At 36.2% G+C, this 14,370-nt stretch overlaps 1 protein-coding gene across 3 annotated transcripts in view; it reads right to left on the bottom strand.

Moving 5' to 3' along the window:
- Window positions 1–314: 314 nt before the first annotated feature.
- The window catches only part of KHDRBS3 (KH RNA binding domain containing, signal transduction associated 3), a 90,432-nt gene continuing 76,376 nt past the window's right edge, over window positions 315–14,370 (bottom strand). The window contains exons 8-11 of one of the 3 annotated variants that reach the window (XM_054634983.2): window positions 7,947–8,005; window positions 3,552–4,662; window positions 3,077–3,133; window positions 315–1,057 (exon numbers count right to left, since the gene is read on the bottom strand). In XM_054634983.2, the coding sequence (XP_054490958.1) occupies window positions 4,571–4,662; window positions 7,947–8,005 (151 nt within the window). In that variant the 3' untranslated portion in view covers window positions 315–1,057; window positions 3,077–3,133; window positions 3,552–4,570. The remainder of the gene's footprint in view (window positions 1,058–3,076; window positions 3,134–3,551; window positions 4,663–7,946; window positions 8,006–14,370) is intronic. The other 2 variants (XM_077189294.1, XM_077189297.1) reach the window with 2 other exon arrangements.

Below are 14,370 nucleotides of genomic sequence, written 5' to 3'. Positions count from 1 at the left end.
AGATAATTTGGTTGGTGCCACAGTTAATAGGAAATCTTATTTTTATCCACACCCCCACATCTTCAAAGCTATTTTTCAGTAACCAGTATATGGAATTAGAAGTTATGAAAACCTGTTGAAGAGGCAGCATTTTGGTGTGAAACTGTCAAATGGTATTGTTTATGCTCAAAACAGCAACAGCACAGAACAAAATTATACTTTTGTTGGCAATAAATTGAGATTCAGTGAAGAAAAATGCATCTGATGGAACCATAATTGATGAATGAGGCACACATGTTCTGCAAGCAGTATTTATGAAAAAGAACAGAAGAAAATAAATTATCAGAACTTTATTTCTGTTACAAATTATCACAATCACAAGTTATATAAAACAGAAAGCACTGAGGAAACATGACTGTTGGATACAAGATTTATCAAGGTGTAAAAGCCTCATCCAAGACTCTACTACTAGAAAACCTGGGACTGTGTATTAGAGAAAAGATTTCTATGCATCAAACACCAAGTGAAAGAGAATAAGCAGCATAGTATAATTGACAGGGATTAAACACCTTTTTATACAAGTTTTTGAAGGAAATGGAAGTTGGAGCATTATTTCTACTCAAGAATCTTGTCTGGAGCAGACTTGTTTACAATGAGCTATTAAAAAAAGCTTCAGCAGAAAACACCAATCTTCATTTTAACTTATCCATGTGGTTCATACATTAGACAAGCTATTTCCAGAAGCATTTAAGTTCTAGTCATGAGACTTCACACACTCTCTCACACTTGCTGCATAAGGCTAAAAAGAGTCACTAAAGGAAAGGAGGTCGCATTATTGCTTTGTAAGAGGAACTTAGATGGAAATTCTTTATTGAGCTCCAAATAAAACATTGTTGCATCACTATACAGTTAAGAGTTTCAATATACAATTATTTTTAAAAAGTGTATGCTGTTATACACTTTAAGGCTTTCATACAAGAAATGCTGAGCAGGATTTTCATACTCGGTCTCGTCAGTGTCTGAGCATACAGATAAGTACAGTGCTCTAAGCAGTCCATAATTAACATGGCAGAAGTTCCTGAAAAAGAGCAAAATACACTTTATTTGTATATATCTTGAGACTAGAGATCATGAATTCTCTGAAGCCTGACAGACTGCAACTAGAGGAATCAGACCATTCTGCATATAATAAATGTATGTGGATCTAGGCAAGCATTGCAGAAACTGCTATCATTGAAATTCAGTGGAAATTTTATAAGAAGATTCAATAAAGGCAAATTATTGATATTTTGACCATTTACATGACTTTTTTGACCACTAACATACAGTAACAGGCCAGTGTCAGAATGCAAAACTCTACTAGAATAAAACCACACCTTTAAGTTTGTCACAATGGAAAAAAGGCTGCCTTCTACATTGCTTTTCTTTCATGTAGAGACCTTTTAGATTATTTTTCCCTCTGCTCAAGATCAAATTGATTTAATTTAAGAGATTACTCCATAGGAAAAAAAAAATGCCCACAAGAGAAATGCAATAGCAGAACAATGTTAGTGCATGCTATTTGAGGAAAGGCCAAGATAAGTTTTGCACTGCAAAAATATAGTTTTGAAGAATATCCAATACCATTTGTTTGAACTGATGTAGTTTATTGTGCACACATAGGACATGAGAATTGATACTTTCTTTTTTTGAAGAGGCATGGAAACCCATTTTCTTAGGAGAAATAAGATGTAGAGCATTGGAAGAAGGAAGACTTCATTCATATGGTAATCATTCAGTGGTGCACTTAGAGCCTCTATTTTCAGGGAGACACTTTTTTCCACCCTGAAGGGAACCTAAAACAATTTAAGGTTCTCTAGGACTTCAGGGCAGAGTAGCAGCGAAGTGGAAGAAATCACACATGCTGATCACACATTCATCCTCCATACTGGAGGCAATAAGAAAATATTGCATTAAATAAAAGAGAGTTGGATAAACAATACAGAACACTGTAAGTGAATCCACTTCTGATTCACTTATTTATCTACTAGCCACCATTGCTACTAGGTATTTTACTTTCAACCCCTGAAGTTTCATTCTGTTTATTTAAAATAATACATGATGTTTGTAGATGAACACTTCCTATGTAATTCATCATGTTATGTGATTTAAGATGTGACCAGGAGAGATTGTGCCAATGTTTATAAATATTTTTAAAAGATGTTTATATATTCAGTTTTGCCATAGCAATTCTAGCAGCTAGTATTAAATCTTTCCCCTCTGAGCCCCAAAGGGGAGAAATCTTCTTCAAGCTCTGCTACTCTCAGAGTCCTTTGATTTAAGCCCTTAAAACACTCAAAACAGTTCTAAAGCCATTTTGTATGTACAAAAGGTTCCTTTAGCCTGTGACAGCAGCCTCTTAAATTTACTGCAGTACACAGAGGCAGGGCAACTTATGCAATATTTCACAGTATAAAGCTCTATTTATCTGAGCCTTGTCAACTAAAAACACTGAGATCATGAGGTTAGCAGGAAGAATTACCAGTCCAAGTAGAAAAAAATCTGTTTTATTTAAAATATACACCATCTGAGCATAAATACAGTTAAATTATTTCTTACTTTGTATATTGAATTGACCAGAAACAGTAGAGCCAGCTATTCTTCAGCTAATGTTTCTTAATGGATTTGTTCTCCTTCAATTAAAGCCAGAAATCAGTCTGCTACTTGTGCAGAAATGCCTGCTTTGAAAATCAGTTTACAAAATGTATTTTTCATATTTTAGGCATGTTTGTTGACCAGATTAGAGTTTTAAATTCCTATTTGAAAACTACGAGCATCAAATTACATTTGGTTTCTTCATCTTCCCTTGTCCAATCGAAGACTTAGTTGTTCGAGATGTTGCCAAAGCTATGCACACCCTTCAATAAACTGCCAGGGGAGTGTCCACACACTGTGACAGCTTAAGGTCCTGATTAATGAAAGTTTAAAACTATTACTTTTCCTACCAGAATTGAACTCAGACAGTGACACATAACTTAAAGCTTTCTGCAGAATTAAGCACCTGATCTAAAGTTCCATTATCTATCTAATAATTTCGGAGAGGAGTAAAGATACCTACCAAAGCATCAGAAGATTAGGGTTTTTGTTCTCTTGGCTGTCCAAGGAGGTGAGTTTCCTGACAAGAGAAAAAAAAAAAAGATGTTTTAACTAAATTTCAAAGAATTTAAAATAAAAACTAAAGAAAACAATGTAAATCAAACTGTAATTAATAGAAGCAATGCTTAAAAAAAGGCTTTAGATAACATTTGCAATGTTTAAGTTACTAGAATTTATGGAAAAAGAATATATTACAAACTATTGGTTATGAGGTTTTACAGTTGTTTAATAGGGAATAGTTTGTCCAAATTTAACTAGCTAAGCTAAGGCTTTTTAGATGACTAACACAAACTAAACGTTTTAAAATGAGAATTTAGGTGTCCTCACAAGTCTTTCCTACATTCTAAAATGAAACTTTCTAAGTTGTAGCCTCCCTGTTTTTATTGGTTATATTAAGATAACTTAAGTGAGATTAAAATCTTATTTGATTTATTTACCTTTGGAAATGAAGACCGTTTTAAGGGTTACACATCCTCTGCCTCTGACGAAAGCGACCTCAATTAGTCAAGTCAGAAAGTCTTTAAAAGCTTTGTGTTTATTGCTTCCAGCACGGAGCGAGGTGGGTCATTAAGGTACCAAAATTCTCATAAAAATTCCAAAGTTGCACTAGTGAAAAAATGCTCAACAAGGTGAAAACTAGTCACATCTTTTTCCAGAAAATTCATTAGCTATTTTAAACCATTTTTAAACAAAAGTATTTTGATTTAATGTGGCACTCAAGCAGATCCATACCATTTGGATATTTTAAACAGCATTTATATCTAATGTGAGTATATAGAGAGATACATTTAGGTTTAAACCATTTTGTTTTAAAAGAAATTGCACAATGTTTAATATGAGCCTTTTATGCTGATCACTGTTAAACACTTCTCCCTGTTTACTACTATTTATGAAGTTTTATTGTAAGATAAAGCATAAAATTAATCTCACACACACTGATTTTCTTTCAAAAGTTTATTTAGTATCAAGCAAGGGTAAAACTTTGCTTAACACTACAGAACATTTCAAGACTTGAGTTACAAAATACCACATTATTCGCATTTGTAGTTTGCTTCCCTTTTTACGCATGTTTGCAAAGAGAAAATCTAGCAAATGGCTGAAAATAAAAGCTAAAAACTAAATTGTTGAAAACCTTTAAAATAAAAGGTTACACTTATGTTAAAAAGAATGGACTAACGTATTTAGTAAACCTATTTTTTGTTTAACACTAGTTAATCAAAGGTTATTTTTTTGATCACCTATTTTTTCAAACACAGTTTGGAAATAACAAAGTTCCTTGTTTTACATATCTTTCTGTCCAGGTTGTTCTTTCAACAAAATGTTTAAAGTTCAGTCCATCCATTCAGAATTTTATGCACTTTGAGTTAATAAAAAGGGTTTGTTCATAGAAAAAATTACTTTGAACAGTATACAGGACTGGTGGAGATTGGATATTTCACAACATCAGACAGTACAATCAGTATCTGGCATATGGCTGGTCTCTGTAGACTCCTTTTGTTGTCCTTGCAGAAGGTGTCTTGTGTCGTGAGTTGGTCCATTCTTCTTGCCCTACAAGGAAAAGAAAATATGGTCAGAGCCCTTCCAACATTCTCAGATGCTGAATGTAATTTTTCTTAACTGTGAATCAAACAGCCACATTCTGTTGACAGAAACCAAGGTGTACAAGTCTAACACTTGAAACAAGAAATCTGGGTACAGCACATCTATCTGAGCTATCCCACAGTGATTTCTCAGCACACAGGAGCAGGGAACATGAGAGGATAATGGCCAAAATATCTACAGCTGTGGAAATTCAGCTGGACCTGCTTGTTGCAAATGCACAGAAATGTCAGCTCCTGTAGCAGACACAGCAATAATTGCAATGGGATGAAATGAATGGAAGGCATGAATTATGTATGAGGAAATAAGCTGCCCTCAGAAATAAGTTTCTCTGCATCAGTGCCAATTTAGGCCTAATTCAAACATGCAAACCAAGCCTCAAGTATCACTACAAACACCTGTGGCTTTTAACATGCTAGGGCCAATATTCCATTTCTCTGGAGGTAAACACACACCTCCTCTGAAATGCAAGAAATAGGAGCTATTAAAAAAAATATATTAAAAGAACAAGTAACATTGGTTGCTTGAATTTTGGCTATAAAATAAGTCTATAAAAAAAGCTTGTGCTGTATTTAATGATTCATAACCCTACCAACTTTTAATGGTAATAAATATTTTTAAAAGTAGCAATAATTATGATCTTAAATGAAGGTCAGACCTACTATGCCAGGCAGTTGCAAAAGGGAAAACATAGAATTAAAGGCAGAGTATAAGGAAACAGTACTTAGCTACACTTTAATGATGTAATCAAATCAGAGTACTATGCCACATCTGTGAGAACAAAAATAAAAAAGCAGCACTAAAGAAAAAGCCCAAAAGAAAACACACATTAAAACAGTGTATGTGTTTCCCTATTTATTTTTGCTAAACTGCCTTGCCCTAAACAGACAGGTGCTCCAGTGAGCCCAGTGCAATCCAGAAACTAAAGGTGGAATCCAAATGTATGGCAGAATAAATGTAGACATCACTTTGTCTTAAAAAAAAAACAAAACAACAAACTCAAAAGAACCCCTGCAATTTGAAGGCTGAGGTAACTTGCTCTGACATTAGATATCTGAAATTAGATGACAAGGATCCCATATGTCAAGGGTTCAGTTTCACAATCCCTTCGCAGAAGCCTCATCCTAACTAATTTTTAATAATGTAGGTGGTAGGTGGCTGCCTGCAGAGTCCAGGCTATAAATCATACCCAGGTGGTCAGGACATTTGCCTAGGAGGTAAAAGGAACAAGCTCAAATTTGGTGTAAGACTGAAAGAATTAAACTTTCACCTCAGGCAATTTCCAGGGGCATCTGGTAACAACCTCTTGTGCTTCTTCATCACACAGAAAGAAAGATTTACATTAAAAAAGACCCTGAGCATAATAGCACTGTTAGCTGACTGAGAGGAAGGAATTAAAAATATCCTAGGTTTTAAACACTGCTGCAAGAACTGATTAAATTAAAAGTCTTGGTTACAGTTTAAGGGGAATACTTGCTCTTCCTCAAGCCGTTGAACAAATCAGCAGGGTAAAGAGTTATCTTACTGTCTCTCAGTTTTCATTTTGGTGCTGTTCAGGGCTCCAAATCCTAAAACCACTGATATTCTCCCTACATCCTCTGGATTGTCACCTCAGTTTCTCAAAGGAAAAGTTGAGATACCTCCTGGGAATCTGAATTTCCTCCCAGCCACCACTAGACAACTACCTGCTCACTAGGCAGTGTTACTTATTTTGTTCTTTACATACAGTGAAGATGGTTATTAATCTCTAACTCTGCTTTTAAGGGATATACTTAAGAAATAAAGTGTGTAACTATTTATATGTGCTAAAACTACAGTGGCTTCAACCCATAATCATTCTTCAAGGTATTTATAGTTTTTCTTTCAACTTGAATAAATACATCACTTAATATTCTGAGTGGCTGTACTTTGATAAATAGAAAACCAATTTTAAATGCAAAAGAAATGTAAAATCCATATTTTCAACCCTAAATATTGCAATCAATATCTCTCCCCATCAGTCTATCTACATTAAGCAGTTTCACACATTTTTCCCTCATCAATTTTGCATTACTGAAATAGTCTTAAAATATCAGGTTTATAATGGCAAACAGTTTATTTTAATGCTGAAATTAAGATTTAAGACATATATCTATCCAACAGCAACTGAAAGTGCTGGGGGACAGGGGAATTTCAAGTGACCTCTTCTTTTGATGAACTTTCTCCTTAAGCAAAAGAATTAGTTTAAGCAGGTATATTGGGCAAACTACTGCATTAGGTGCATTTATCACAGCTTAGTTAAGGTCATTTTAGTTTCAAGCAGGAAGCACTTCCACATGGAGTTAAAGAAACAGACCTCAGAAAATTTCAAGTAGAGCTCTGAAGTTATTGAAGTTTTCATTACTCAGAATCACATCTTTTACACAGGTTACTAACAACCCTGAAATGTTTGAGATTTGAGAGACCTAAATTGTATTTCTCTGATCTCTAGCCAGAGACTTAACATTTCTTCCTTAATCAAAGGTGCATTTTAAAATGCTTTATGCTTCTAACCGGTAACAGATTTCTTTAATTAAACCTGTCACTATCACACTTGTATATTAAAAAAAAAGAAAAGAAAAAAAAAGTGATCTTTACAACTGGCATATGTTTTTTTGCTTCATTATGCATTGTTTTGTCTCTATACAGAGTAACCCCCTGCCCTCATGTCTATTAGCTACCTAAAGTACTTCCCTAACCTTTACATAATGACTCCCTGCTTGATTTCCCAGGACTGATGCATGAAAATGAATTAAAACAAAAGGACCATACAAAGCTAAACCACACTCAATTAGGCCCTAGCTCAGCTGGGAGCTTCAGCAGATTCCTACCTTGTACCAAGTCTCAATGCAAGCTGTGCCACACCACAGGCATTTGCTTTTGGCAGCCAAAAGTTCCTGGAAAAAGGTCCTCCACCCCCTTTTTTTTTTCTTAAATCTTACTGAATGAGACATGAAAAGACAGCATGCATCATGATTTAAGTTTTATTTTCTCTACATCTTTGGTTTTAGTTTCCCATGACTGCTTTAGCTAACAGACCACAGAGGGCATTTTTCTCAATAAACACACGAGAAGCTCTGACATCTCAGGAATCCCTGAGCAGCCATTGCCTGCTGCAGGACTAAGCCTTGCTTGACAGAAATTATCCTTTCATTATGTTATTTTTTTTTCCAAGAGTCTGTTGCTGCAGTGATTGAGCTGATGAGGCCACTCACCGTAGGAGTCGTAGGTGTCTTCACTCAGTCCGTGGCCGTAGTCGTAGTAATCTGCTCCACTGCAGGGCAAGAGGGGCATGGAGAGAGCAGGGAAGAAAACATGAGAAGAAATAATTACACATTCTACCTCTGAAAAGAGAGCTTGAGGGATATAGCACATGCCCTAAGAAAAGTAAGTATCCATGTGGCAGTGACAACTGAGGTCCTGCTTGTTTATGGATTAGAAACTGTATTTAATTTCATTCAGGATTTTTTTTCCATCACTTGGTTACTCATCCACATGGTAAATGTGGATGTGGAAATTTTTTATTTAAAATTATAGTCGGGAAAGGAAACATCTTACAAATGTTAATGAAAAAAATGGAGATGTAGGTACTGAACCAGTTATTCATCTATACATTCCTTCTCATCACTTACTAGTATTTTGCTTTTATATCTTCAAAGATATATATCTGATAAGAATGCAATAAAAGGCAAATATTTGGTGATTGGAAGGTTATACATCTGCTGTGTGTACAAGTTCCAGTGTCTTCAAAACAAGACAGCAGAACACAAATATAAAGGCTGTCATTCTAACAGGAAGAAATGACAATAGGAACTATGTTCCAAGATGAAATCTGTAGTTGTTAGGATTCAAAAGTGTGGATGAATGCCATAATCATGGACTAAAACAGTCCTCCCTTTCATAAGGGTTTTTATATTTGTATTAAGACCCCTGAATGGAAACTGAAGAACAGCCCATATTACACATCATTCCATGATGCTCTTGTATTTCATCCAAGTCTACCTACGTGTAGTCTTTAACACAGTCTGTAGGATATGAAAAACAAGAGCCTAAATAGTTATTTTCCTTTTATTTCTAACCACAGCCAGACTCAGGGCTGACAATATTTGGAAAATACTCTATGAGATGATGCTACCAGATCAGTAGACTCTTAAACTTTTTATTTCCCTTAATGGATTTATTCTGCAAGGAAAGACCTTTTCATAGAATCACCTCCTGAGTGAGAAGGAAATCACTAATATATGATCACTAGCAAGTAATTACTAATATTGACAAAATGTTCCTAACATTAGATTGATTGCTAACAAAATAAACACCAGAGTGAAAATAAACAATTTATAGCCTTAACATGAATTAGTAGGTAAAGCATTTATATAAAACAAACAACACATCACAATTACTTCTGAACTGACAAAAGACTTTATTGTGCTTGAGTTTGTGTTTATTTTTTGGGTTTTTTTGTTGTTTTTTTTCCCCTTAAACTAAACATTTTAAACCAGGACAGAAAAAAAAAATAACCAGGACAGAAAAAAAAAATACAGTTTTGATGTGTGCAAATGCATATCTAAAAAGCCTGGATGAGTATTTTTTATTGCTGGTATAATGCTTCCTAAACAAAAACTTAACCAACTGAACTTTGAAGATCCACAAAGAGTTAACCCTACAAATCCATTTCTTTATGGATTCTCAGGTAAGGAGGACCCCAGAATAATGGTAAAGTTTGAATAAGAAGCATTTTTTCCCTGCAGCAGCCAGTAATAAAAATCTTTATTCTGACAATGAACTGAAAACTGACATTCACTATCCTTCCACGTTGAACTTATTTATTCTAAGACTGTGATCGAGTTTAGAAGTCTAAAGCAGCTGAGCTCCATCCCTGTATCTGTCAATCCTGTCAGAATGATTTTGTGGAGTCTCATGTCATAGATCTAATACATCTATTAAACAAAAAAATGACTCACTTTACAGCACACAAACTGCAAAACAAATAAACATCAAAAAGGAAGGAACCTTTCACTTATACTGAAAGTATATATACAACTCATCTTTATTAACAGACAAACCCTTCAAAATTAATAATCTGTTTGAGAAGTACAAGGTACAATGGGAAGGAAACTTGTCCAGTGCAATTCAGTACTCCCTGCTCTACTTCATTCATGTTCTATGAATAATGCCAACATTCTCCAGTCAGCTCTGTGTTAAACCAGCCCAAAGCTTCAGATGAGAAAACCTCAAGACCCAAAGAAAAGGGTACATAGAGATGGTTGTAAGGAGGTCTAGGTGGGGAAAGAAAAAAAAGAAAAAAAACAGAAAAAAAATTTAATTTGTTAAAGAGTCTGAACAAATATTCCATGATGTTCACAACTAAGACTGATGATAATGGGTTTTTTTGAGTTTTTTTAGAATTACAGAGAATTCTAGTCCTGTGTATGAACTCACAGCTTATAGAACTGTATTTTGTCTCCGAGCATTTGCCTTCAAAAAGCAAGGTTATTCAAAGCACCCTAAAGCAATACTAAACTTCTAAATTGTACATTTTAACTCATTAACTGAGATAACTGAGACTGTTAAGGTAATTTCTGCTACAAAGACTTCAGTAGCCACATTAAATAATTCTTCCTGTGGACAGAAGATATGATATACATTTTTGCTTTAAAATCATCCTTTACATTTAGACTTTTTATATATATTCTCTGACATCTTAGCAGTCTGACTGAAGAATATTAAGCTTTTTACTTCCCTTAACTGATTTATTCTGCAAGGAAAGGTCTTTTCACAGAAAGGCTTGGGTTGGAAGGGACCACAAACATCACCTAATTCTATTGGCAGGGACACCTTCCACTACCAGGTAGGTCAGGTTGCTGCTCTTCCTTTCATTTTGTCTCATAGAAATGTAAAAAAAAAAAAAAAAATCCACAAACTCAGTTCATTTTCTTCTTTATCTCAAGTGACTCTCTCTTTTCACAAAAAAAAAAGGAGAAAACATGACATGGATTATTCCCTTTTGAACTCAACACAACTAGATATGGACTCTGCTTGGAGTTCTTTTGTTTTCATACATGAATTGTCCTCATGAAACCACTTTATTTTTCCTCATTTCCTATGCATCTACTTTTTTAGATAAAAAAATTGGATTACATGCTATATCCAGCTCAGTCATCAAGCATCTTCCTAATCATCAAGTAAATGGTACAAGTGCAATTAGCACTGGAGTATCAGCTGTGATTCAGATCTTTTGTACACAGAGACCTTTTGCTTATATCCCTTCTTTTTAGCTTCTTTTGTATTCCCATTCCAGCATAATGGCTTTGGGCTGACAAGAGAGAAGACAGAGATGGCAAAGAAAAATTGCTTTGATTTTCTATGTCAGCATAAAAACTCGAAACCACTTAATGCTATGGAAGGATCAAAAAACAACAATAAATGTAAGTATGTTGTTTCTAATTGCTGAGGGCTGGGCAGTAATCCTACAACGTTCAGAGGAAGTGTGAAATGAGGCTTAAAGAGTGTAAGTAAGGCCAGGGGAAGAGCCTGTTTTCTGTGTTAAGAGAAAAAGCTTCAGACAGAAAAGAGCAAGCTCAGATCCTAGCACAGCAGTGCTGATGAAACAGAAATGCTTCTCTATGGCTTTATTTAGTAAAGAGGACTGGGAAGCTTCCTGCCATTTCTCTAGAATCACTGTGAGAAGCATCTTAAAATACTTTAATTTAGAGGTATTCAACATAAGCCTTCAAAGGCCCTATGAAAAATGACCTCAATTTCTCAGGCTTTTCTACTAAGCTGATTTGTTTCTGAAAATATCTTGATGAACCATAATAGAATAAATGTTTACAAAAACCAAATAGGAATAACTGCTCTCAACATGATGGTGAAGTCTTAAGGAACTTTACCTTTTATACTTTATTAACTCTTGGGTTATTTTGCCTAGAGACACTGGAATATTCTCCTAGGACAGATACCAGCAATAGGTTCAACCCACCTCTCTCATGGGTGCCTCAGTACAAGACAGACATTGGGACACCAGAGTGTGTCCAGAGAAGGACAGCAGAGCTGGGAAGGGTCTGCAAAGTCATTCCTGTGAGGGGCAGCTGAGGGAGATGGGTGTGTTTAGCCACAGGCCTGGAGAAAAGGAGGCTCAGGGGAGACCTTATTGGTCCTGAAAAGAGATTGTTTCCTGGGAGGGGGGGGTCAGTCTTTTCTTCCAGGCAACTGGAGACAGGATGAGAGGAAATGGCCTCAAGATGTACCAGGGAGACTCAGACTGGACATCAGTTAGAATTTCTTCACTGAAAGGGTGGTCAGGCATTGGAATGAACTGCTGTGGGAGGTGGTAGAGCCACCATCCCTTTAAGTGCTCAAGAAATGTCTGCATGTGGCACTGAGTGCTGTGGTTTAGTTGACATGATGGTGTTTGATCAAAGACTGGACTCATCTGGGAGGTCTTTTGCAACCTTCATGATCCTATGATTCCATATCAGAAGAGGTCACCAGGCTATTTTTGGGACAAGCCTAAAACAGGCAGATCAACCACACAGTCCAAGTGTACTTCCAAAAATGCACAAAGGTAGTAAAAATATATTGCATTTAATTCACGTGATTGCCACAGCTCTTTACATTTGATACAGGCATCTTTTAGAATGGGCATTATGACATTTCTGTGTTTGAAATAGAAGCAGTATGGCAGGGAGCCTGCTTGCTAAGGGAAGATTAAAAGGTCTCTGACTGAAAGCTCCTTGCTTATTGGAAAATCCCAGACTTCAGCACTGACAAGCCCAGTTTAAGCACCAAGTGATCTGAAACTGTCTTTGGCTTCTGATGAAAAACAGCCTTTGCCAACAGTTCAGCTTCCAGTAATGCTTATTAGGGAAAACCTGACCAAAATTTTGGCTTTTTCACATGAGTATCAGGAGTAATTTTGATTCCTTTAGGTAGAAACCAGGACAGTTTCAGAAAGTGAGAATAAAACCCTTGCAAACACCAAGGTTTCCTTTTGTGCCAAGGGAAGATCCAACAAGCACCATCCTTTGTGCTTCCACCCAGAGTTGCACAGAACAACAAAACATAAAAAGCAAATGAGGATCTCTCTAGCAGGAGCTCTTATATGATAGACCCTGATTGATATGATCACATCTGAAGAGAACTCTTCCATAAGGATAAGCCTCTTTCCATCATTCCTGTCAGATCTTCAGGCCCAGCTACTTCTGATTGCAAAAAGCATCTTCCAACAGCAAACAGGAAGAGCACCCAAGACAACAATGCAGTGAAGCTTCTCATAACTCTGTAATGTCTTGAACATTGGGTACCTGTTCTCAATGCTTCTGTGGATCACTAGAATATCCTATTCTGGAAACCAGCTTACAGCAGGACAGCAGAAATCCAGAGTATCAAGAGGAGACCCACATCTTTTCTTGCATCTTGTAGATAAATTTTTAGTTAATCCCCAGTTCTGCTGCTACTTAGTAGTACATATTTTTATCCCTGCAGCTCAGTTTATATCTGTCAAACAGATAATGATCTCAGAAAACAACTGAGACCCCTAAAAGAATGCTTTGTAAAATACAGAAAAATGACACAATCTTCTTTGAATTACAGCCTACTGTACACTCTCAAATGGATCATACAAACAGCAGATCTGTTACCTGTAATCCTAAAAGGTGACCAGAGTGCCCTCTCAAAGATCCCCTTAGCTATCACTATTTAGGAATTACTTTTTATGGCAGAAATGAGCAATGTCACTTCTGAATTGTGAAATGTCCTCAGAGGCATCTGCATTCTGGTGTTAGCTACCAGGCACAGATCTATTAGGTATTTCTAACAGAACTCTACACAGTTGCCATGGGCAGTTTTACCATGTGAAATGTCCACTTATTTCTGTCTCAACTCAGTCTTTCCTCGCTGCATTCTCATGCCACCTCTCAAGAGAGGAAAGGAAAATGGAAATTAAAAGAGGTGACTGAAGCACATGGTACAAATAAGGTTTCTCAGGAACAGCAGCAGCAAGAGCTACAGCTTTACCTTGAAACTATGAACAGAACAAAGCAACAAAACATCCCTCAACAAGAGAAATGTTAACCAAATTAATGTCAAAAGTTCACTACTAACCAAATTAATGTCAAAAGTTCATTAAATAAGAAAGTACCAGCAAAAAAAACTAAAAACTCAGGTTGCATAAATTCAGCATTTTGGTTTGGCTGGTGAAGTAGAGCCAAGCCCCAGGCACCCTACACCTCATCTGTCTGCTTTGCAAAGCAGATTTTGAACTGCTACCATAGGAAGCTAAACTTGATGTTTTTAACTGTCTGGGGGTGTACCAATCATATTTCAGCTGCTAAATGGAGAAAAAAGACATGACACGACATTAACATCAGAAAAAGATGTTTTCTCCCCTCTCTCTCCAAAAAGACAAATTACTCTGGGCAGTGCAAGCAGCCCAGTGAAGAACTGAGAGATACCAGCCAAAAATTCCTTAGAGTATTCACTGTAATACTAGAAAGATCTGGGGTGTTATTCCAGGTAATTCTTGGTTATCCCCCAAGTTCTGCATATGTTGTTGTCAGAGATCCAAAATGATGTCACTTGTCACAGACTGGAGTATGAGACAACACTGCCTCTAACACACTGCCCTCAAAAAGGGCACAG

This window comes from Agelaius phoeniceus, chromosome 1, assembly GCF_051311805.1.
Source record: "Agelaius phoeniceus isolate bAgePho1 chromosome 1, bAgePho1.hap1, whole genome shotgun sequence".
Lineage (NCBI taxonomy): Eukaryota > Metazoa > Chordata > Aves > Passeriformes > Icteridae > Agelaius > Agelaius phoeniceus.
The sequence above is the reverse complement of the archived record's forward strand: the minus strand, read 5'-3'. Positions and strand labels throughout refer to the sequence as shown.